The sequence below is a fragment of the Amphiura filiformis genome, chromosome 8 (assembly GCF_039555335.1).
Source record: "Amphiura filiformis chromosome 8, Afil_fr2py, whole genome shotgun sequence".
Classification (NCBI taxonomy): Eukaryota; Metazoa; Echinodermata; class Ophiuroidea; order Amphilepidida; family Amphiuridae; genus Amphiura; species Amphiura filiformis.
Window position 1 is genome coordinate 70,809,222 of NC_092635.1, and position 25,028 is coordinate 70,834,249.

A 25,028-nucleotide genomic window follows, 5' to 3' on the forward strand; every position below is an offset into this window, starting at 1 on the left:
TTCTGTTTTGTATTATTGCTCTTTTTATGAGTAAAATACATACATTTATACCAAAACGCAGGAACGGCGTCGTGATATGACTTAGCAGAGCAGAGTGGAACGCCAAAAAGAACGTTTGTGTGTCTCATCAGTTATAAATATCGTAGTGTTGTTTTTTGGTTAAAGTTAGACTGGCTACCAGTCCTTTACGCCGTACCTATTCACGAGGGTCATTCAAAAAGTTCTACCTCCATCATCACATCTCTGTTATCGTACCTACCAGGACATTGAAATTACCCATGATTATACTCTTAAATCTGTAAGCCATAAAATAAACGTTATTTGATGAAAATGTGATTTTAGGTTGTTTAGATATAAAGCAAATACAGATTTGTCACGTAGGAAACGAAAAACTGAAGCTGAAAGTTTACATAATCTACATAAAAATGTTTTTAAGATGAGGTTGTCCCAATGCTTACCCATGATAAATATTTTATTCCTCTTTGAACTACCTGATATACCTTTGTACTTAAAAAATAAAATAAAACACGTTTTATATGAGAAGAAAACATCGACGAGTTGGTGAAATTGGCAAGCTTTTGACTAGACCACGTTTAAGGGCAACTCGTAATTACGTCCTTATTTTAAGCAATGGATGCATCTTGACGTGGAAATACGACGAACAGTTTGTCAATAACCTTATATACTTACAAAATACAAAAACTGTGCATACAACTTATTTGATTTTAACTTTAATGAACCAATTAATACACCTTGAACCAACCATATCAACAACCTATGGTAAAGGGTAAATATGAAGGCTATTCTGAACATGTATCGGTTTTGTTGTGCAAAAGACACGATACCCAGTAAAATGTACTATCGTACTATCTGCAAGCATTAGATATTTTCAGAAATAAATCTGTAATGATTTCCACATAGATGTAGACAACCTTTTTATTCCAAATTAGGCATTCTTTTAAGACCGTTTCCGACGTACTAAATCTGTATTCACTTTAACCAACACATCTAAACAACCAAAAATCATATTATAATCAAATAACTTTTTATTTTGTAACTTAGATTTAAGAATATAATCATGGGTAATTTCAATTTCCAGAGATGACAGAGATGTGACGATGGAGGTAGAACTTTTTAAATGACCCTCGTATATTAAAGTCCTAAATATTGTTGTCTCTCCAGGACCATTTCATCGATTGATGTCATGACATCACAGTACTGCCCGGGCAGTAGGCTACTGCAAAGTCAAATGCGGTAGATGATTTGTTATTTGCAAGCATATACTTTGTTTTACTGTGGCAGTGTAAAGTGTGTGTGTAGTGTTATCCTTTAGCTGTACTGATAAGAATTCTGTAATCTCATTGGTCAAACATCACTTGGATAAAATTCCGTATTACCTGCGTACTCCTCATTAAGATACAGGTAGGTAATATTTCCAGTATTACCTGCGTAGTCCTAACACGCGCGTATGCGTAACATGACTCGCGCGATATCCTTAGACTCTCGCAGATACTTCGCCCGACATGGCTGTACTGTTAAAAAGCAAGGAATAAACCGGCCTCCTTTTCAGTAAGATTATCTAACTAAATTCCTTCAGTAATTTACGATCAAGTTGGATAAAATCGTTACCCCCTGTTTGTTCTCAAGAAATACTGATATATATCTACGGTCTGGTGTCGTATTCCATCAGACCCGTATTTCGTGAACAAACAGGGGTAACTAATATTACTCAAATAATTGTGATACAGTACCTATTTGTGAGTAGATAGGACAATACACATAAGTCAAAGGGCTGAATCTACTTCATTTTCTCTATACAGATATTTCCTTTTTGCTCCGAAGGGCAGAGTATGCATCAGGGACTGTGCAATAATTATGAGCCGGGGGTAAAATGTTTAAATGGCGTGTCAAAATTGCTTGCCCCCTCCTGGCCTACCAAAAATTGCTTGCTTCCCTCTCGGCTTGCCAAAAAATTATTGCTCCCCCACTTGAAATTGCCAACTCAACTGTAGTGTTTTCCTAAACCTTTTTAGAGCGTATTTAAAAGGTGCACGGTAAATGTGTGCCAAATATTGCTTGCCCCTCCCCCGCTTGGCCTGGCAAAAATATGTTATGAAAACGTTTTATACCCTTAATATACCCATTATATAACCTATTTAAACGTTTTCTGACAACATTTTATAACCTTTTGCGAATGATGTCGAAAATGTTTTGTGTTTGCTGGGATATTCAGAGTTGGGCATGTTGGGTGAGGGATTTTTTTTTGTTTATCAGTGGGGAAATTGGTGCACCCCTTATGTTGATATAAATAAATCACACTCTGCTTTGCTTATAGTATTTCACCACAAATACGTTGTTTCCATTTGGAAAATATTCAATAGATATTCAACGGACACTGCGCCGCTTAGTATTCGCCGTAGAAGTGACGTAATTAATCGGATTAACTACCATAGCAATAGATGAATACAATTTTGAATATATCGCCCTGCACTACAACGTTCACGCGATACCTATGCATTGAACCATAGCTGTCAAAGAAAGGATGATCACTCGCTCCTGTAAGATTAGTATCTTTGAAAAGAGTGGTATTAGAGAGTTTGCGAAATGAAGTTTGAAAATTTACTTCAACTGGAACGGCAACTTCAGAAATACCCCTACCCCCTCTCTTACCAGGCACAACCTATGATATGTTATATTTAAAAATGTTATGTACCTGCTTTACTCTTCCAGAAGTATAGTACACTGCGCGCTCAAGTAAAACCAGGCCATATTTACGAGAACTTAATCCCCTTGAAGTGGAAGTCATGACAAAACTTCGTTTCGCAAACTGATTTGGTGTACGTGATGAGCACACACACAACTATATACCAACCGTGACGTTTGGAACAACGCACGTTGGCAAATTGTATTGGTTGTAAACACTGTCGTATAAAGCAAAGGGGGCTGAAGCTCTACTTGCGGTTCCCAAACTATTTGTAAATGCACCAGATCCTATGAAAAAGGGCAACTAAGTGTTGACTTTTTCCCTGAAAGGAGTCATACAGAAAGCGCTATTAAGCCGTCCCTATTGAATTTGTTGAATGGCATATAAATATTTTAAGCACGGAATTTTAATTCTCACTGCACGGATTTTAAATCTCGCTGCACGAACGTGCCAGGAGGTACGTTAAAATAGCCCATTTTACAATCTACCACTTCTGCAATACTGTATGTGACCATCCACGGCGAATGAGCCGTAAATTCCTCCCGGTCAATTTTGTTTTATTTCGTGTTTAAAAATAAACATCATAAACTTAAAAATGGTATATCATTTGACTTCAAACGATATCCAGAAGCGGGGTTATGGTTTGTTAAACTTTGCTCCTTCAACAAAATTATAGCTTTTTTACATGTGTCTCTTTTTCCACATTGCTGGCAATATATATCAAACAGTCATAATTGGCGGTCATTTCAAATCATCCCCAAGTCAACGAGGTTTAAGAAAGTTCTCTCATTGTTAATTGTTGGTTATGCATACCTGTACAAAATACAATGCCTGGTAACCCACCACTTGAACAGGATTTAGCAAAAGCAAACAAAGACCAGAGCTATTAAAAGTTCTATAGCCGGCCATCTAAGGTAGAAGCTTATTATCCACTTCAACAATAGGATTATTGATTAGTTTTGACTATCAAAATAAGACGGATGTCGGGCCAACAAGTTATCGATGAATACGACCTTCTTACACATTTTACACCGTAACACAGAATACAATTTAGGGAATTTACGGCTCGTTTGTGCTGCCGGGTCACATACATGTTAGACTGGCCCCCAGTCTCGGTTCGGTTCCATCTCTGGATAATGTAACAATAAATAATTACGTAATGCCCTATGAAAAAAAAAGCCAACTCCCCCCCCCCCTTATTTTCTTCAATGCCAAAAACCCATTCCTCTTCATCCACAAATCGACGCCACTAATTACACCCACCACAGTCAACCATGCAGCAATATAGAAATATACTCGTATTATAAGTGAACGCGAAAGTCCATTGAGCGCTGATTCCGAGACTGGTCCAATCTGTTAGAGATCTCACTTCCAAATATTCGTTCAACGAAGCACGGTGATTCCGATGTCAATTACGAAAGCCCCGCCCCAGTTTCAATTCAAATATGGTAGCACAAAGCTATGCCGCGGGATGTGACGCAAGATCGGATGGGACACTTGTCAACAACTGAGAGGTATTGAGCTCAAGTGGCACGCGCAATAATAAAAGGCAACCACTCGACTCGGACTTAGGCCTATTGTCCATATTGCGTATATTATCGCGTGCGGTTTGCAAATGTTTGCACATTATTTAGCTAGGGAAGCCTTTTCAAATATCCCCGCGCTGCCAAGCTGCGTTGATTGGTCGGATACAATATCGTTGTTTAGTCGCTTACACAAACGTTAATGTAGTGAAAACATGGACGTGGTATATAGAAAGATTGCGTGACTCCAAATCCGTAAAAGTGAACTCCCAGCATTTTGTGGGAATTGGAAGTCAAATTGCTTACAGACTGGGAGGGTCCATGTATTGGGTTGATTTTTAATGCTATGTAATCTACATTACCAGTCGTTCTCCATGGACCCGAGGGAGGGTCTACATACATGTATATCTGCCTTGCATTTTATATAATCTTTCTATGTTTACTATGCTAATGTTACAATTGTTTTAAAGAAGTAAATGTTATCCAAACGGTTCCATTTGAAGGTATTTCAGCACATCACATCAAAGCTCCCATTGAGCGCTCCATCTTATTTTAAAGGAATTTTTATTTTACTTTCAAAAAAGGGTCATTCAACGTGGGTCCAACAAAATGGGGCACAGCGACGATGCCTGGTAAATAATTATATTGTACAGGCAAGGGAATTAAATAAAACCCACGTGATCAATACACTTGTATCTGCTATGCACGATTTGATATTCAGACGATAAATCTTTGGATACCGGGGTAGAAAATGATAAATATCTCCCGTAATTTTTGGTTTCTAAAGAAGCCACTTGTATTAAAGGCTTGCACTTGAATATATGTGTTGAACTTGAGAATATGCTAGTCGTTAGCTTGCGTATTGACAAAGAACCGTGCGTTTTGAAATCAAAAACTGACAAAAATTCTGATTTTATATGTGTAGAACAAAAAGAAAATGACAGCTGCCCTCGTTCGTAAACACTCGGGTCACGGAAGATAGCGAAGCGTAGGCCACTGGTGGAGGCAGTCTAAAGCAGATTACGCACAATGCTCACTGACATCTAAAGAGGTCAGTCACCAGGCTATTGTCAATATTGTCCCTCGGCCCATTGCGTCTCAAAACTATTAAACAGGTCGGAACAAAATGGCCATGCGTGGCTGTTGAAGAACAAGTAGCTTCGATCTACCATCATGGCAATTTCTGCCATGAAGATATCGGGGCGATGACACTCAGTGGGGTTCATTCAGAGTGGGACTGCTAAAAATGCCAGCATGATTAATGGGGATAATTGGTATTTAGATTCCTGATCATAGAGCACTGTTCCGGAGCAAATTGTCGTGTTTTTGTCAAATTGAATTTGCAGAAGCTTGCAGAGTACAGCGGTTTTCGTCAGGAAAACCCCGGAGAGACAATAATTATATTAATCTTGTTTAGGACTTTGAACCACAAAACGTATTCAACATAAACATGCAATAGGGTATGGATATTGTCTTTGCACGTTTATTGTTATGCTAGGTCACACCATTGCCACCGTTCATCGTACATGCTGCCTATAATAGCTTCAACGTTTTGTATATTTTCTTATAGCTCTGTCACAAAGGAAGTAGGAATAAAATCAGACATGTCTGTTCCAGAAGTCAAATACACACAGGTACGATATGAAAAAAATATTAAGGCCTTTTGTCATTGACCTATTTTAATTCTTAATGTGAATTGTTATAGTTTTTATCCGTATGAGCCAAAAATTTGCCCTTTAACTTTTTGGAAAATAACTCAAAACTATACATTTTCTTAACTTATGACTAGCGAAATACATTGGTAAACGGTTCCAAAAAATAAGTCCCCCCCTAAGAATATTTGGTATAATCCAAAAACGGCTCGATCAATTCTCTTGTTTTAAAGTTTGAAACATATGCTGATTAGTTATGCATCAAATGAACGGAGTTTTATTGTTATCTTTTATCATCTTCACTGAGAAACACAGCCATTTATAAAATTTTCGGCCAAACAAAAAAGCTGCACTTTTCTACATAGGCTTTTATGCATGACTTTTGGTTTCAGACCTCTATCACTTGAAGAAAATTAATCAAAAAGGAATGTTTCTATATTTGTTTTGTTTTTTGTTAAAATAACTTGAGTTAAGATTTTCATGAATTAATTTTTACACATTTCAAACATGTTTTATGGTTCAGTGAGTAATCATATAGCCATTTTTGAAATTTTATTCAGCAACAAAAGTTGCACTTTTCTAAATTGGCTTTTTGTATGCTTTAAAATGCGTAAATTTAATAAGTTTTTCATTGTAAAATTGATTAGGAAGGAACAACTGTAACTTCAATGATAAATCTTGTGTTAATTGATTAATTTAACCAATGGACCAACAGATTCCTGGTTAGATGTTTCATGCTGGATCCCTATACACTTGTTTCAAGTGGTTATTCCTTGAATGGTTAAAAAACATTTATATGGGTGGCCATTATCAAGACTCAACTTGTTACAAGCGGACAAGTGAGGGACAACACCACCTTATAGGACTTTGCAGCAAATCCTGCAGCATGCGGGGAACCAGCTAGACCAACAGCAGAGAAGAACGATGCTAGAAGTCATCTCACATGAAGGAAGGCCTATTCATTATTGAAAGACATTAATAAGCTGCAGCATTCATTTTAATTTATTCACTGAACCATAAAAATTGTTTTTGAATGTGTGACACCTAAATCAGGAAAAGCTTAAATTTAATTTTTAATTAAATTATGCTTCTTTTTGATTAAATTACTCACTTAAAGGGAAAAAATTGTCAAACACAAATTGAAGCACAAAAAGCCTATGTAGAAAAATGCAACTTTGTTTTGGCCGAAAATTTCATAAATGGCTGCATTTTGCAATGAAGATGATAAAAAGTAGCAACAAAAACCCGCTCACTTGATGCATAACTAATCAGCCTATGTTCCAAACTTTAAAACAAGAACATTTATCAAGTCGTTTTTGGGTTATACTAAAATGTCTTAGGGGGGACTTACTTTTTGGAACCGTTATATTTTCAACACAATATGAGCAAGTTTGAAATTGATACTGTGTAAAATATTGATGAACTTTTACTGAAAATTCGAAACATTTGGGATTGTATAGAGGCAATTATATAGGGAGAAAGTGCCATGTTATGCCGATTCCAATGGTCCCAAGAAACCTTTGGTCCTAATTGTTACAAAAAACACCATATAGTGGAATTATTCAGAAAGGAAGAGAACCAAGTCTAATAATTCGTGAACCATTAATTTGACGCCTTTTCTTTTTCAGATTTTCATTAACAACGAATGGGCGAATTCGGTAAGCGGCAAAACCTTTGGCACAATTAATCCAACGACTGGAGAAACGATATGCGATGTTCAGGAGGGTGACAAGGTAAGAATTAGGCAAGGTAAGGCTTTTATACAATAACAACAACAACAACAACAACAACAACAGCATCATCATCAATTAATCATCATTAACAACAACTCTGTAATGTGTCTTCAGCGATACTTCATTGCTTGGTAGCTCATCAGATCCCTTCAAAATAGTCTCAATTTAACATGTGTAAAATTGCCAGCTGGTTTAAAGAGAACCATATCAGCAAAACTAAATTGATGCTTTTTGGTACACCTCAAAATCTTAGTATAGTAAGTACCAAAATATTTCTTTAATTTATGAGGGTGAAACTATTGAGAGAATTGACAACTTCAAATATCTTGGAATTATTTTTGATAGTCACATGACTTGGTCACATCATATAGATTTAATTGCATGCAATGTCTCCAAACGTTGTGGTGTTATACGTCGTGTTAAATATTATCTTCCAAATTATATTTTCAAAAAAAACTTGCTGATTCTCTAGTCATGCCACATTTTGATTACTGCAGTCATGTTTGGTCCAACTGTTCACTTACTCTGTCAAGCAAGTTACAAACTCCCAGAATCATTCTTTCTGCTGATATCAGAACTAATAATTCAATGATGTCTTCTCTCAAGTGGCTCAAACTAGATAATAGGTGGAAAAATCATATTCTTATTATAACTGCCTCCTGATTATCTTTGTTCCAAATTTTCGTTTACCAAATCCATACATAATCATAACACAAGAGGTACTTCCTCCAATTCACTTCTTATCACAGCAAATCTGTGGAATATTTCTGTTGATGTTGACACTCGCACTAATTATAATTCCTTGAGCCTAAGTGAATGTAAATTAAGAGCTCTCACAAACCACTTGTAATTTATAATGGCATTGTACATTTTTCTTGTAATATTTGTGTAATACATGTGTTTAAGTAAATTACACCCTGTATGTTACAGGGCCTCCAAGAATAGCAGTGCTTTTACACTGAAGGAACTACCCTGTATAAAGAAAGTTGAAAAAAAAGAAAGAAAGAAAGAAAGGAGGATTACCACGACAACGTTGATTATGATCATCACTATTATGATGATGGCGACAGTGAATATGATTGAATGTGATAAGGATTTTTCTTTAAATCATTGAACTTTTTTTATCTGTTCCATATTTTTGTCACACTTGAACATTAAAGGCTGACATTGATCTGGCTGTGAAAGCTGCAAAGGACGCCTTCAAAATTGGTTCACCATGGCGCCGCATGGATGCGTCTCAGAGGGGACGTCTTTTGAATAAGTTAGCTGACCTGGTAGATCGAGATGCTGATTACCTAGCGGTACGGTAAACAATTAAACACCTATAATATTTTACATGTTTTGAGAGCATAAATCAATATATAAAACATTTGGTAACAAATATTTAGAGAGAACCAAAAATAAAACACGTCATGCTTATTTACCATCGTGTATTTTGATATTATAATACAATGAATAAATTATGATGTTTTGTTCTAATTTGTTAAATTTCGTATTCTACAGTCTTTGGAGACTTTGGATAATGGCCTGCTATATCACACGATGTCTCGTCCATTTACTGGTTGGTCGGCAAATATGTTGCGATATCTTGCAGGATGGTCAGATAAGATTCACGGCAAAACTATTCCAATAGGTAAATTACCACGCCTATAATGCTACTTAAGGGGGTACTACACCCCTCGATAAATTTATGTCTATTTTTGCATTTTTCTCAAAAACTAATAACACAGTAATAACAAAAGTTATGTATATGAATGGGGCAAGGAATCCAATTACTACACTGGAATTTCCAGTGACTCAAGACAAGCGGTTCGTTATTTAAGATAAGAAATAAGGTACCGCTAGGATGTACCTCATTTCCTATCATATATACTAAACCACATGTCGTGAGTCACTGAAACTTCAGTGTAGTAATTGGATTCTTTGCCCCAATAATATACATAACTTTTGTTACCAGTGTATTATTATTTTTTGAGAAAAATGCAAAAATAGTCACAAATTTACCACAGGGGTGTAGTACCCCCTTAACCTTTTGGCCAGTAATGTGATTCTTCACACGACTTTATTTAATGGAACGAGTACAAGAAGACAATGCAAGAAAAATTGCTGGGCAAAGATGTCATTAGCCGTCCAATCTGTTCCCGGCCAGTGGCGTAGCCAGGATTTTGGAACCGAGGGGGCACAACTTGTAAATGTACCGACGGAAATATAATTCACAATTTTTCATAATTTTTTTACAATTCTACCCTTTTTTCTGTCACCCTGGGTGAAAAATGGTCTATTGTTAACCCAATTTTTTTTACCAACGCCTTCCGTCTATCCACGGCCTCACATGAACCGACGGCCATGACGAGCTGGCCCCCACAAGCTACGCCACTGTTCACGGTCTCTGATTTACTGTGAAGCTCGAATACCTCTATCATATCTGAGAAATATCATATCAGTACCATCCGCTGGTTTATCACCTACTGCGGGTTGCCGAAATTGTTGGGCTTCTATTTTAATAATATGTCTCTCCTCTTTCCGAATTATTTTCTCTCTCTTGTATACCATAATTATACATTGTACTGCACAGGTTTCCATTCATATTTGCCATGTATATTATATCAACATGATCAATGTAATATAGGTCCTGCACATTTTCGACCCGCAAATTTTAATAATTATTGTAGATGTGATTACTCCTGCTATACCAGATGCAAAGCAATCGGCGTCGTTCCTTCAATAATTCCCTGGAACTTCTCAATTTACCTCACGGCGATTAAACTTCGGAAAGACATTGCACACCGACATCACCCGGTTAATAATTACATTATACAACCAGAGACACTGAAATGAATACACGGGGTCGATACACGTAAATGTGCTATGCACGATTGATATTCAGACGATAAATCTTTGGTTACCGGGGTACAAAATGATGAATATATCCCGTAAATGATTTCGTATAAAGAAACCAGATCTGGTTCCTTGCACTTGAACATAATGTTCAACAGATATTATCGTCGTTAGCTAGCGTCTTGAGAAACTAGCGTGCGTCTTGAGCTGAAAAAGTGACCAAAATTCAGATTTTAAATAGCGCAGCGTAGACCCTCGTGGAGGTAGTCTCGGGCCAGACTGTATGTGGCTATAACGAACCTACAGGATCGACGAGTGTCAGACCGACTGATGACACAAACTGGCTGTGTAGGAGACTATCGTAGATGCAGTCTAAAAGCAGATGACAATGGCGTATGTATGCTCGCTGACCGTACAGAGGTCAGTTACAGGCTAATGTCATTAGCCTTAGTCGGATGTCCTTCAGCCCATTATCCGTTTAAAAACTATTAAACAGGTGGGAACACAATGGCCATGCGCGGCTGTGGATTCAAACTACCATGGCATTTTCTGCCATGAAGATATCGGGGCGATGACACTGTGCATTGGTCTTCTCGATACATTATACCGATGCACTGTGACACCGATGTAATCCGTCAGTTTTACCATCAATTGTTGCAGATGGTGATTACTTCTGCTATACTAGACGCGAACCAATCGGCGTAGTTGGTGCAATAATTCCCTGGAATACTCCTATAATCCTCACGTTGATAAGATTGGGAAATGCACTCACCTGCGGAAATACACTGGTATTGAAGCCGGCTGAACAGACACCATTGACAGCACTGTATCTGGCTTCTCTTGTAAAAGAGGTAAGTAAATGTGTGGATTGTTACTGAAGTGATAAAATAATTACTATAAATAACTATCACAGCGCCAAGTCATAGCAATTTTGTAAACTACTATAGTATACACCAGGGCTGACAGGCTGACCTGACTGACTGACTGACTGACTGACTGACTGACTGACTGACTGACCAAAGCTGTGCGATTTCTTCATGCCACCAATTTTACATGAAACTAATGGGGGTTTTCCTATCCAAAATGGAAAAGGGACTTAACATAATCACCCAGATTCTCACTTAATGGGTTTGGTTTGATTTGATTTTGTTCGGGTTTTTTACAACCCTGTATAACCCAAGAAAGCCTCTATTGAAGCTTATTTCCATTGGGGTCCATTTGAACACCGCGACGGGTTGGGAACAGTCAGGGGTTAACACCCTACTCTTTTCGAAACTGGCTGCGAGATACATGTACAGGTATGGCTCTCTGTACACGGGACCGACGGCTTAATGTCCCCTCCGAAGGACGGAGTACTTTCATGATTCATTTACCCAATTCTAAATAAACCATGGGGAGAGCGGAAGTCTGAAGTTAATCTACAGAAGTTGCCAGTTAATTTCAGACTTTTTTCCAAGTCAATATCCCAGCAAATCGCCACCGCCGGGAATCGAACCCGGGACCTCATGCACTAAAGGCAAGTTCCCTAACCATTGCGCCACGCTCTCCCGGGTCTTCTCATGATGTGAAGAAAGAACAAAATACTTGTTGCTATTTGAATCTTAACTGGTATTTATGGTATGATATTGTATTCTAGGCTGGTTTTCCACCTGGCGTTGTAAATGTAGTACCAGGATATGGACCGACTGCCGGGGCAGCCATAAGTGAACACATGGATGTCGATATGGTTTCATTTACTGGATCAACGGAGGTGGGTTAAAAGATTTGGTGTACCACAGGGTTCGGAATTGAGGCCTTTATTGGTTAACATTTTAAATGCATTTATGCCATTACGCAGCCAGTTTATGACACAAATTTAAGCAGTGTGTTTAAAAAAAGTTTCTGGAAACTAAACGCATACAAACATTGAACCATTAAAAAAGTACTATACATATTATAATGTACCTGATATTACAAGTAAATCTATATGTATATTCCTTTTATCATATTAACATTTCATATGCATACACTTATTTATAGGTTGGAAGAATAATTCAGCAGAGCTCTGCCAAAAGCAATCTGAAGAAAGTAATCTTGGAAATGGGTGGCAAAAGCCCAAACATCATATTTGCCGATGCTGACCGTAAGAATTGAGCACAAATATAATGCATTATCTCATTTTAATAAATAAAAACAAAATTTTCTTCTTATTTTTTTTTGGTTAAATTTGTGACCGTATGTCAAATTATATGAAGTACAACGATGAAAGTGGAATTCAAAATTTGTTAAATTACGTAATAATATAATAGTTGACCGATAAGCAGTGCAACTGAAGCGTTTACTATTTTGCTTTAAAGTGGAAAGTGCTGTTGAGTGGAGTCACGTGGGTTTGTTTACTAACTCCGGGCAGGTTTGTATTGCCGGTTCCAGAACTTTTGTACAGGAAGAAATCTACGATGAATTTGTCAAAAGAAGCGTAGAAAGAGCAAGGAAAAGATCCATAGGAGATCCGTACGATCCGAACATACAAGGTGGCCCTCAGGTAATTACTCTACTTGAAACATGTTTTTTTTTTTTTTTTCAGCTGTCCTGTTAGTTTTGCTGTATTCGTTTTGGCGTGCTTCCTCTGTATTTTGTGTCTCTACTGCAAACACAAAAATGTTCTTGAAACGTTATAAACGTGTCATAAACACGTTTCATTTCATTCAAAATGTGACATATAAGTCATGAAAACATTAAAAAAATTTAGCAAAATATTTTGTCCACTCTTTGATAACATGTTAAAATGTTTTGCACATAGTTTTCAAAAAGTGTTTTCTGAGCGTTATTGAACGTTTTATACTCTGTATATAACCCGACAATAAAACGTTTTCTGTAAAATGTTTTGTGTTTGCTGGGTCTTGCGGATTTAAACTTAATCTATGCGCGACATATAATTGTATGTTAAACAGAATCAGAAGTGACGAGTAGACTTTCGTTGATTGTTGACTTTAGGGAGTGGCGTAGCCAGGATGTTTTATGAATCATATCTCCCACACCTCGTCATTTTTACTCATATGATATCTTATTCAGATTGAACAGGTACAAGTGGACAAAATCATGGATTTGATAGAGAGCGGGAAGAAAGAAGGCGCCAAATTGGAATGCGGTGGTGGTCGGCATGGAGACAAAGGTTACTTTGTTGAATCCACTGTCTTCTCTGACGTCAAAGATCACATGAGGATAGCAAAAGAAGAGGTAATGAGAAATATTTCCCAAATAGTAAATCAGTCTGGAAATTATTGATACCAGTGTCGTCACATACCAAATTTTCTCAATCTTTGATGCACTTAGTATTTTAGTATTTTTAATAATTGTCAATTTGTATCATTCAGATTTTTGGACCTGTACAAAGCATCTTTAAGTTCAAAACTATTGACGAAGTTGTCGAAAGAGCTAACAATACAAGTTATGGTCTTGGTGCAGCCGTATTTACGAATGATATCAACAAAGCTCTTACTATTGCCAACACAATCCAAGCAGGATACGTTTGGTAAGTGAAATGTAGGTTCTCAGTAGAAGAAAGTATGCAATTCATAGTAAAATGAAAAGTAAAATTTTAACGTGAGTTTTGTGAACCTCAATCCATTTTATGCTAGGATATAAGCAGTCCAAAATGCTCCAATTTTTTTTATATAAAAGTAGTCTCAAATTGTTCCGCTTGTTGAGTTTAAACAAAATAATAAGAGTTTCTTGGTTTTATCTGAGTAATATCACAAGGTTCAAGGTTAACATGATTCAATGGGCTTTGACTTTTTCGCCCTGTTACCCTGGTAACGAAACACCTGAGATAAAACGAACTATTCTTCAGTTAAAATGTTTTCCAACCGGAACAATTTGAGATCTGAACATTTTTGATCTTCTATCCTGTGGAGACCCAAAATTTGACCTTTTTGCCTGTAACTCAAGAACTGCACATCGGAGATATAGCACACCTTTTTCTAAATCATATCCAGATTTGATAATTCCCATATGTCCCCTTTTAAAAATCTACAAAACCATACAGGGGCGTAGCAAGAGCATCAGGGGCCCATGGATAAGGAGCAGTACGGGCCCTTTTAACCATGGCGGGATTTACCTTATGGGAGCCCTAGGCCAGGGCAAAATTTGGAGGCCCGAACTCACATGCCAAGGAAAGCATGCGCACTCAAGTCAGAGGCCAAGTTTTGGTTTACGTATAATATAGAGGGACACTAACATACTTTGTTCCGATGTTGCTAGAACATTTGCGCGCAAAGTACGTGAAAAAATTCAATTTTAGCCCCAGATCAAAATTAATTTTGCTATTTGAATGTGCGTGAAGCGCGGAAAATTGTTACAATTTTGCCCTATTTTGGCCAAAAAACATGCTGTTATTGGGTTAAAAGAAAGATGCATAGGACAATTTTGAAGCCCCCAAATTGTGGGGCCTTGAACCCGGGTCCATCTGGCGCAATGGTAAATCTGTTATCATTATCTCCATTATCAGCCCTTATTTAATTTTCGTTTTTGTGCTCGGGGCCTCTGAACCCTTGGGGCCCATGGACTTCCTGTTCCCCCGCTTGTTACGCCCCTGAAACCATAAAACTGGTCTCTTATTTCATTTAATCAGGGTGAATGTTTACGCAGCTTTTGCAATGCAAGCTCCTTTTGGTGGCTACAAGCAGTCCGGCATTGGACGTGAGGGGTAAGGATTATTGACAATCATTTAATTGTACTGATTATGAAAAAAGATGTAGGAACGCATCACAGGTCTACGCCGACAGGATTATGGGATTTACCGATAGGTTAATTAAGCTTGCTCGTGTTTCTTGTATATTTCGAAGTCATTTCACTTTTTAGATCCTCAAAATATAGAGTAAAAAACTCGGGAGATTATCTCAGCCAACCCCAGATAACCAATGAATATTAACTTTTTTCTCTCTCTTTGTTACTTAGCGGTGAGGATGGACTTGATGAGTACTGCGAGATCAAGACGGTAAGATATTGATCATTTTACTTTTTGTTTGCAGAATACAAAATAAATGAAATAGAGCTCTAATGTTAAAAATTAATAAAAATATTGGTTACAATGATCACAAAAAGTTTTGTTTTTCTTGTTACGTATTAACACGACTATTAACTATATGGTTTCAATCGGCCAAAATAATTATATTCAATGCTTCATGCAGATAATGAATTTTGCAATTAAAATAAACTTTTAAGTTTCGAAACTAACAAATAAAGCTAAACCGGAAGTTTACTACACATATTATCTTTTTGCATATCGAAGCTATAGTATGAATTTTTTTCTTTTTCTCAGGTTATCGTCAAAATTCCAGAAAAGAACTCTTAATTTGCTTCTCAGGAATTGATGCTTTAAGAAGATGAAGAAACAGAATAATCATGTTCAAATCAATAGAACTATCTTAAAATCTATGAATTTTGACGAAAATTTACGGTGGGTGTGCCGTGTGATATGTCGGGCATTGGTGCATGACATGCAGTGGCGCACCCAGGGTAGAGAAGGGCGAAGCTGTCCACTGTGAGAATACTATCCTCCTTGCCTTAGGGGCGCACCATTAGATTTCCAGGGGGAGGCATGGGAGTTTTTTTTGAAAAAAAAAAAACTTCGCCCACTAGTGAGACAAAAAAAAAAAACTTTGCCAACTAGTGAGACGAAAAAAAAATTTGCCTCACTGATAATTAAAAAAAAAAAAATTCCCCACCCAACTTTGCATAAAAATTTACATTAAAATTGAAAAAAAAAAAAAAAAATTTGGTGCTCTCGGAGGCGAAAAAACAAAACAAAACTGCCTGACCCAAACTCCCATGCCCCCCCCCCCCTGAGAATCTAATGGTGCGTCCCTTATTAAATAGTAAGCTGAATTTTTGGCACACTTGGGCACTATAACGCTATAACAAGGCCTTGGAAAGCAGTACGGAAACGCTTAACCATGCATTTTAGGGTTGTTACCTAAATATCTACGCTTGGTTTTTTTTCTGTCATATTTACTCTATCCTAGGGGTGTAAATTAATGGTAATTTGTCTAACCGTTTAAGCGGACCACAATCCGGTCGGTTAACCGTGTAAACGTATGTAATATTTTTAAATTTTGTTTTTGTTTTTTAAAGTTATAGCCCCTATGTCTTGTTATTCAAGGTTGGAATCAGAGAACAACTGCTATTTTAAAAAAAATAAGTAAAAGTTTTGAAGTTTTTATTCAAAGCTGGATAAAGTTGTACATTTTAATTACTGTTGCTTCTAATTTTCTATTGAACAGCCAGAGACATATTGACATAATTATCATGCATTGCTAGCTGTTCAAAAGGAGACACAAAAATAAAAACATTGCCAAGCATGATAAGCACGATCAGAGTAGATTAGCCCAGAAGATAATTTCATAATGTCTTATATTAAATAATAATTTCTTAGACACTAAAAGAGTTTATGTTACTTCTATCATATCGTTATGAATATGGCAGAGTGCCGAATATCCGAAATTGCTGTTCTGAGTAACCGGCGTTTGAAAATCTTGCTACCATCCCATTCGTCCTTCTAAAAATTTAGAACATTTGTGAGCACTCATTTGAAATGTATATTATAAAAGTGAATGTACAAGAATTATTGGCAATACTTGCATGTTCTGAAATAATCGATATATCCCTCAAAACGCGTTTTAACAGCTATTCGGCTTTATGCTGTATCCAAAATGTCTCTACCACTGCGCAGAGAGAGGTCGAATACGCATTCAACTACGTGTAAACCATAGCACGCATTTTTTATTTGGGGCTTTTGTGTAGGAATTACTGGTTGTCCTAAGGCTATGTAGACTTAACTTGCTATATAAGCTATAAATAGTCATCCCTGTAATATTTAGCAAAAAGGCGGGGATTTTAAAGCAAAAACAACAATATTGGCCTATATTTTGCGTATGATTTTTAAGGATTTTTCAATTTCACGGGCTCGCACTCACATTATTAAACCACAGCAATATCATATGGGGAATGTTTGTACTTATTGTGATATCACTGGATAGAAGATACCTACAGCTATACCTTGATATCAAACATATTAGTTTAGGACATGTAATATAGAAAATTCGGGATTTCCCGCTATATAATACTATAGATCAACATGATTTGTACAGGTAAGTATACGATTCGTCTCTCTGCCGAATTCATTTATCGCACTTAGGCGCGATTCGTCCAAATAAAAATTTCAATAACTACGTCGGTGAGTAAGATTTACCATTAACGTTTGGTGGAAATAAAAGATAACCTGAAACATAATCATAAGCATACAAAAACTCAATTTGTTCAAAATTCTCGATTCGTCACTCTGCCGAATTCATAACGAATTATCTATGTGATAATAAGGAAAGAAGTGGATCTAACGTTACACCAAGATACTTGAATGCACTTTACCTGATCAAGCAAAGATCAAGATGAACCAAATACGATATAACTTATTTTTTGCTAATGACTTTAAGACTGAGAGTTACCTTGTTTTTGGAAAACCAACTAGCAATTTTCTTGAGATAAGTACATGTACATGCAGAAACGAAATATATTAAAGAACTTATGTCAAACACAATTTGAAACGATTAACGATTATAAATCCATAGATCTGAGCAAAAAAAAAATGGGTATAATCATATTTTTTCATATAGTCCAGGTTAAACAAACTTACGTGCAGACGTTTCGATAGCAACCAGCTATCTTTCTCAATGCTACTGTTGATGTGATGATCGTTGAACGATTTCTCCATCAACAGGTCGTCAACCATATGACTTACATTATATTGGCCCTCGTCTCGGTTCATTGTGGTGCCCTGCTTTCTGATGGCGATGGCCTCCTTTCATCTATCTTGTGTGTTTATCACTCTCTTCACCGACAATCTTTCCCTCCTCCCCGGGGGACTTCAATATGAAATGGATATAGGTGTAGGGCTGGCACTTTCGCACTAAGGGGCATTTGGTGAGAGCAAAATGTAAAAAATATGGGGTCATTGGGTGAGAGCATGATTTTTGGCATTCGGTGAGAGCAAAATGTAAAAAATATGGGGTCATTGGGTGAGAACATGACCTTTTTTTAAATAGAATCTTTGGGTGAGAGCCGAAAAAACGCCACAAAAACCTCGAAAATCAAATTTCTAGTTCAAAATGGCCTCAAATTTCATTGTTTTTTCAAAATAAGTAACAAAATCAGTGATAAATGAAAGTTGCTGTTCAAATTGAACATGTAAGGGTCTTTGGGTGACAGATCAACTGGGAAAATAGGGGTCTTCGGGTGACAGAGCATGTGTTCGTAAAAAAATATGGGGTCTTTGGGTGACAGCGATGCTGAAAAAGGGGGTCTTAACAGCCCTACATACGCGTCACCTCCAAAGTTGGAGTGCCCCCCCGGGCCTCCTCCCAATTGATGATATGATTATTGTCCACAACATGGTCAGTTATCGCAGATTTATGGATGGTTGGGTTGAACCACAGAGGTCGGTATACACAAGAGTCGCATAAGTTTACATGTTCACGTAACCTCCTTCAACTCATTTGCATAGAACTGGATACCAGAATCGTATTTTGATTCGTCGTGCCTTCTAACCTGTTCTAATTAGCATACTTTTGGATACCTCCATATTTGGTATTACCTAATTAATTATTTATACCTCTATGTTGTTTACATAGTGACGTCATTAGAGCTGGTCACTTCGTCAAACATCCGACGAACGAACGTTTGCAGTTTTCTTTTAATTACTGTTATATCGTGAAATACCATATAGCTGAGGTGTTAGTCCAATATGCATAGGAAAATATTTCTTGCGATGACCCATGTTCACATTGGCTAAATAAGCTGTATTTTCGCTGGAAGGGGCCGGGACGAGTCGGCCATTTTGTTTGCAAAAGGCATGTTCTTCTCCCGCGTTACCCGGAAGTGGCAGCACCAGAACAAATGACGTCATTTCTGGATTTCAGCCGGAACGGTTACGTTCACTGCCGTGCATCAGTATAGGCATCAGCGTATCTAGGTTTTACTAAAGTAAAACATCTTTGGGTTGAACTTACAGCTGTGTGTGCAACGATCATCACATCAACAGTAGCATTGAGAAAAATAGCTGGTAGTTAACGTCTGCACGTAAGTGTTTTTAACCTGGACTAGTAAATGAAAAAAAAATATACAGTTTTTTTATAACAGTCTTGATGAATCTATTCAAGAAACTTGATAATATATAATTTCTGATCTGCTTTTAGTCAGATTTAGTTTAAAGTCGGATAGTTTTTCACCTTTTACTTAGTCCCAGAGCCCCCCCCCCCCTCCCCCACTCAAACCAAAGCTGAGAACCACCCGGGTGTGAATCTGATTATGCCGCCTCCTGTTTGTCAATATCGTTAACCAACTAATACTGATCGGGATACTGATCGGATTTCTCTCTTGTATGAATCTTTTCATGAATCTTCATGTTTGACAATATGCTGAATGATTTGTTACAAAAGCTACAGTGGTGAGGTTTCTCTCCTGTATGACTCAATTCATGTCGTTTCTTGTGATCCAATTGACGAAATAATTTGTGACAATAACTGCATTGATAAGGTTTCTCTCCTGTATGAACCCTTTCATGTCTGTTCTTAGTTTCGATCGGCTGAATGATTTCTTGCAGAAGCTACATTGATACGGTTTCTCTCCTGTATGTATCCTTTCATGCTCTTTCTTGTATGACACTCGACTAAATGATAAATTGCAGTACATACATTGATGGGGTTTCTCTCCTGTGTGAATCAATTCGTGTTCTTTCTTGTCTTTCAGTCGGCAGAATGATTTGTTGCAATATTTACATAGATGCGGTTTCTCTCCTGTATGAATCATTTCATGTTCATTCTTGTGCCACACATATCTGAATAATTTATTACAATGGCCACATTTAAAAGGTTTCTCACCTGTGTGAATCATTTCATGTCTATTCTTGCTGGCTAATGTCGTCAATGATTTGTTGCAATAGCGGCATTGATAGCTCTCTTTTCTATGAATCTTTTCATGCGTTTTCTTGTGGCCGTCTCCTCTGTGAATGTTTTCATGCGTATTCTTGTTTCCCAATTGACGAAATGATTTGTTACAATAAGTACATTTATAGGGTTTCTCTCCTGTATGAATCATTTCATGCCGTTTCTTGTTACCTAATTGGCTAAATGATTTCTTGCAATAGCTGCACTTATGAGGTTTTTCATCTCTCTGTGTCTCGTCATCCAATTCTCGCTTAGGGCTCATCATGTTGTCTGAAAAAAAGTGAATAAATAAAAATAAATAGATAACTAATGCATAAATAAATTAATTAATAAGTTAACCCTAACACCCAAAAATCTTACAAGCAAAACCACTGCACATGGTGTGTGTCACGCTATTGTCACGGAGGTATAAGTGCGTTAGTGTTATAGACCTGACGGGGAAGTCCTCTTTTGGTCTATACACTAGCGCGCTCGACTCTTAATCCGAGGGTCGTGGGTTCGAGTCCCGGCAGGACCGGAAGTGGCTCGAGGAGGCGCAGGATACTTCCGTGAGCGGTTTGTGACACTATCTCGCTCGTGGGTACTGCTCGAAGGACTACAGAGAATACACGACTAACAGCAGGCCTAAACACTCGAACCTCAGACCCCACGCATGCCACGCAACGCAGAAGCCTCTAGCCACGGTGGTTACGCTGACCCGGCCAGCGATTTCCTGGACTTGGGCTGATTGCGTCATCGCATCACGTGGAATGCATGCACGAGCAGTGGTTTTAATAGTAAGTTTTAGTGAGCTCTGGTTGGTTACGGATTATTGCTTGAATAGTTTCTGGGAAAAGAAAGGCGGGAATGTAAATTCCCGCCTATTATAATATTTATTTTCATTCATTGATGCCCAAGGACTTGAAGCACGTCTACATGGTCTACAGGAGCTGTATGAATAAATTAGTTCTAGCGCAGCCGGGATTTTTCCCTACATTGGCCAATCACAACACATATCTGATGTTTACAAAACGTTTTAAATTACACCTTCTGCGTCGTGGTGCATATATTATGATAAGTAGAGTAGAGAGGAAATGGAGTTTGAAGAATGAAGATTGCAATCTTGTTTTGGAACGGATGTGCAACTTCTTGTCTAGAATAAAAGTGATGTTTCCGTGTGAACCACTCAGGATATAAAATAACAGTTTATAGGTAATTCGCATAGTCGAAAAGTAGTTTCCACTCTTTTAGGAGTAGGTTTCACTCTTTTCGGAGTGATTTTCACTCTTTTCACTCTTCTGAAGAGTGCGTTTGAGACTATGGGGACTATAGAGAGTGGTAAATCGCTCACCAGATATTGAGTTTGGGCGATCGCTCGCCTCAAACGAAATTTAGGCCTGGGTGTCGGGTTGAGGGGTTGATGGGGTTAATATTGAATGATTCGCATATGACATATTTTCCAATCACTCCCGGGATCACTCCCCACCACCACCACCATTTCTGACACTCATTTACTTAAAAAGTTGTTAAAACCTTCCTTAAACAATCATTTTACTCAACAAACGTAACTCTTAAAACGTTATAAACGTATTAAACACACGTCTTGGTTTGATTCAAAAACGTTTTGATACGATTTTTGCTTTGATTGTCTCTTATTACATGTATCTGAGACGTGTCGGGTTTTATAAACAGTCTGCCGCCTGGACAACCAATTCTTTAGAAATGCTTAGTCGCGCTAAAAGTCGATCGATACATGTAAAAATCAGCACAATTCAGAGATACACCTTTTTGCTATGAAATTAATTTTCTCGGTCAAATATAAAGCAATATTATTTTCTTCTTCAGTAATGTCAGTTAAAAACTTGGTGCTTGAATATACATTTTTTTAAAAATCCTGGTGTTAAAATTAAGCATCAAATTGTGTCTTTTAGTGTGATATTTTTGATTTGTATAGGCCTTGAATTCGCCTGCGAGCTTTTTACGGAATTCATGTTTTAGCGTCTCAAACTAACATAGTTTGCTGAAGAAAGATATTTCCCACCTCTGTAAAGCACATCGTGTGGGTCTATATGTTATAGTTTTGTCAGAATTTCCGTTTTTGTTTTACCCTTTTTCCATTCATGGTCCGAAAATGTCAAACTAAGTAAAAGTAGGCAATGGTGAGTACTTTTATCTCGAGAGCAACCAGCTGTAATAGTCGATATTTCCTTTGTTGTTATCCAGGTCAATTTTTCATTGAAAGCAAATTGCCCGACCAGCGATTAAATCCCCAATTGGGTGTTCTGGTTAAACATGATCAGTAGGAGCGCTATAGGTCTGGGAATTTCTTTGCTATATTGAAGTTCTGGCAACACTATAGCCATGCCGGTATTCCTATTAAACCCAGGGATATCGATCCACAATGCTAGTACTAGCCTTTAGATTTCACGTGTTGATTTAGAAAATTTTTCAGCCGACAGTGAAAGATGGTGAAATCAAAACGGAAATTCTGACAAAACTATGATATATAGCTCACGGTGATGTGCTTTAGAAAGTTGGGGAAAATCCTTCATTAGCGAACTATATTACTTTGAAAAGCTAAAAGGTTGATCCAAGAAAAAGCTCGCGGGCCGAGCTGAAGCCTATAAAAATCGAATATCTTACACTAAATGACTGAATTTCAGGCCTAAGTTTAACAACAGGAAAAAAAAAAAAATCAGTATCAAGCATTATAGTTTTTCCAGCCATTTACTGAAAAAATGAAAATTATTGCTTTTCATTTGGCTGAGAAAAAAATTTACACTGAAAAGGTGTAACTCAAAATTTTGCTCATTTCAACACCAATTTCGATCGTTTGTATTGGCTCATTAAATGACTGAGTGAGCCTTGCAGAACAAAAGAATCGGTTGTGCAGGTAGCTGACTGTAAAGGTCATAAAAACGTTTTTAAAACGTTTATTATGAAAAAATACCCACAACAACTTTTCAAAAAATGTTGTTAAAATGTTTAAAAACATTTTTGACAAACATTTTGTCAACTCCTATAAGGGACCGTTCACAAACACTTGTGGGGGGACTGATGCAAAAAAATTGCATTACGAAAATTTTACGGCCCCCCTCCCTTTTCAGGTCTCAAAAATTTCAGTCTTCCCCCTTTTTGAAGCATATAAACTCAATTTTCCCGGGACTGAATTTGTGGTTAATTTTTCAGGCCCCCCTTAGGAGGGTCAAAACTTTTAAGAGCCCCCATTTTGCATCAGCCCCCTAACAAGTGTTTGTGAACGGTCCCTAAGACCTATATGAGCTTATATGTTAGAAGGTTTGGTATCAAAATGTTTTTTGGAACGTTGCTAAAACGTTTTATAAACGATTTTTGTTTGCTGGGTATAATCTCGAGTCTCTAATTACCCGAGCTAATTACTTCTTACGTATTTTGACGTATTTTATTTTACTCAAGTATGTTCAATAGCTCTTATAGCTTCTCAACATATGAAAAGTACCATGGGACATATGCCAATGCCAAAAATTCATTTTCTCTAAACTTAGCAGCAACACATACTTCTCAAATGGCCACATGTGAACTTTGACCAGCTAAATTTAACAATATATTTGCCGATTTCTCGTGGTAATTCATGCAATTACCAAACAAATATTACCACGATAACAATGCATTAGTATACACTGCATGTAAACTTCATTTTACTCATAGTGAACGTTTTATACACTACCAGTAGTGACACCACTGAGCTTCAACAGGTTGGACTTTTCTTTGTAGTGTATCAGACTATGACGCCGAAGTATATAGGTTCTTAATTTTAAATACCAATATCAAAAGATATTATTAACTTAATTGGTGCAACATACCTGTGTAAACAGACTGATCAAAATGAGAAGAAATCTTGGGCTCCGGTGTATTAAAGTACTTGGTACACTAAAATCCACAGTGGTGGTAAAATCATATCCTTTCCAGGATATGCACTATAAAACTAGCATGCCAAGGGCAAGCGAGGTCATCACTTCCTGTTTCCAATGTTTATCACGGCCATAGGTATTAAAATATTGTTTCCTGTACGTATTATGGGTCAAATTGGGCTATGCTAATTTCGTCTGATGGTAACAAATAAAATATGAAGTTAAATGATATTAGTCTTCGGGGAATCAATTCAGATGTATTGTTATAAGTCGGTAATGACTCAAGGCCAAAACACCTTTTACCCAAATTCACTTCAGAATGTACAACAAAACACACTGTTTAAGTTAACAAAATCTGAATCTTTAATGTAAAGTATTATTTACAACCGCGATTGACAATGATTCTACACATATTAAAGCAAAGTTGACATAACATTCTATGATTACTACCCTTTACTTCTTACCCGGCAGTCTTCTTCTTGTTGATTAAAAAGTTTACGGTACAATGATATGTAATCCTGATCTGCGAAGATCACTTTTCAGCAAAGTCCACTGCGCAAATTTATATATCCTTTGCGTATAAAATCCTTGCACATATGACACCACTCAGGAAACAGCCTTTTTCTGCGGTCCACTTTATTAACAGATGTAGGCTATTGTTTCGCAAACCAGCAATTCGACAGAAGAATATATTCCTCTTTTGAGAAGAGAAGAGCACTTTGTTGCAATCGA

General features: G+C 37.3%; 1 protein-coding gene across 1 annotated transcript; it reads left to right on the forward strand.

The window, feature by feature from the left end:
• The first annotated feature begins 5,831 nt into the window (after nucleotides 1-5,831).
• LOC140158351 (aldehyde dehydrogenase 1A1-like) lies at nucleotides 5,832-15,782 on the forward strand. The gene is made up of 13 exons (XM_072181443.1): nucleotides 5,832-5,861; nucleotides 7,508-7,612; nucleotides 8,773-8,913; nucleotides 9,116-9,245; nucleotides 11,111-11,301; nucleotides 12,087-12,200; nucleotides 12,470-12,572; nucleotides 12,787-12,971; nucleotides 13,502-13,666; nucleotides 13,804-13,961; nucleotides 15,060-15,134; nucleotides 15,386-15,425; nucleotides 15,750-15,782. Exons 1-13 carry the CDS (start codon nucleotides 5,832-5,834, stop codon nucleotides 15,780-15,782), a joined length of 1,470 nt encoding a protein of 489 aa, XP_072037544.1.
• Nucleotides 15,783-25,028: the final 9,246 nt, after the last annotated feature.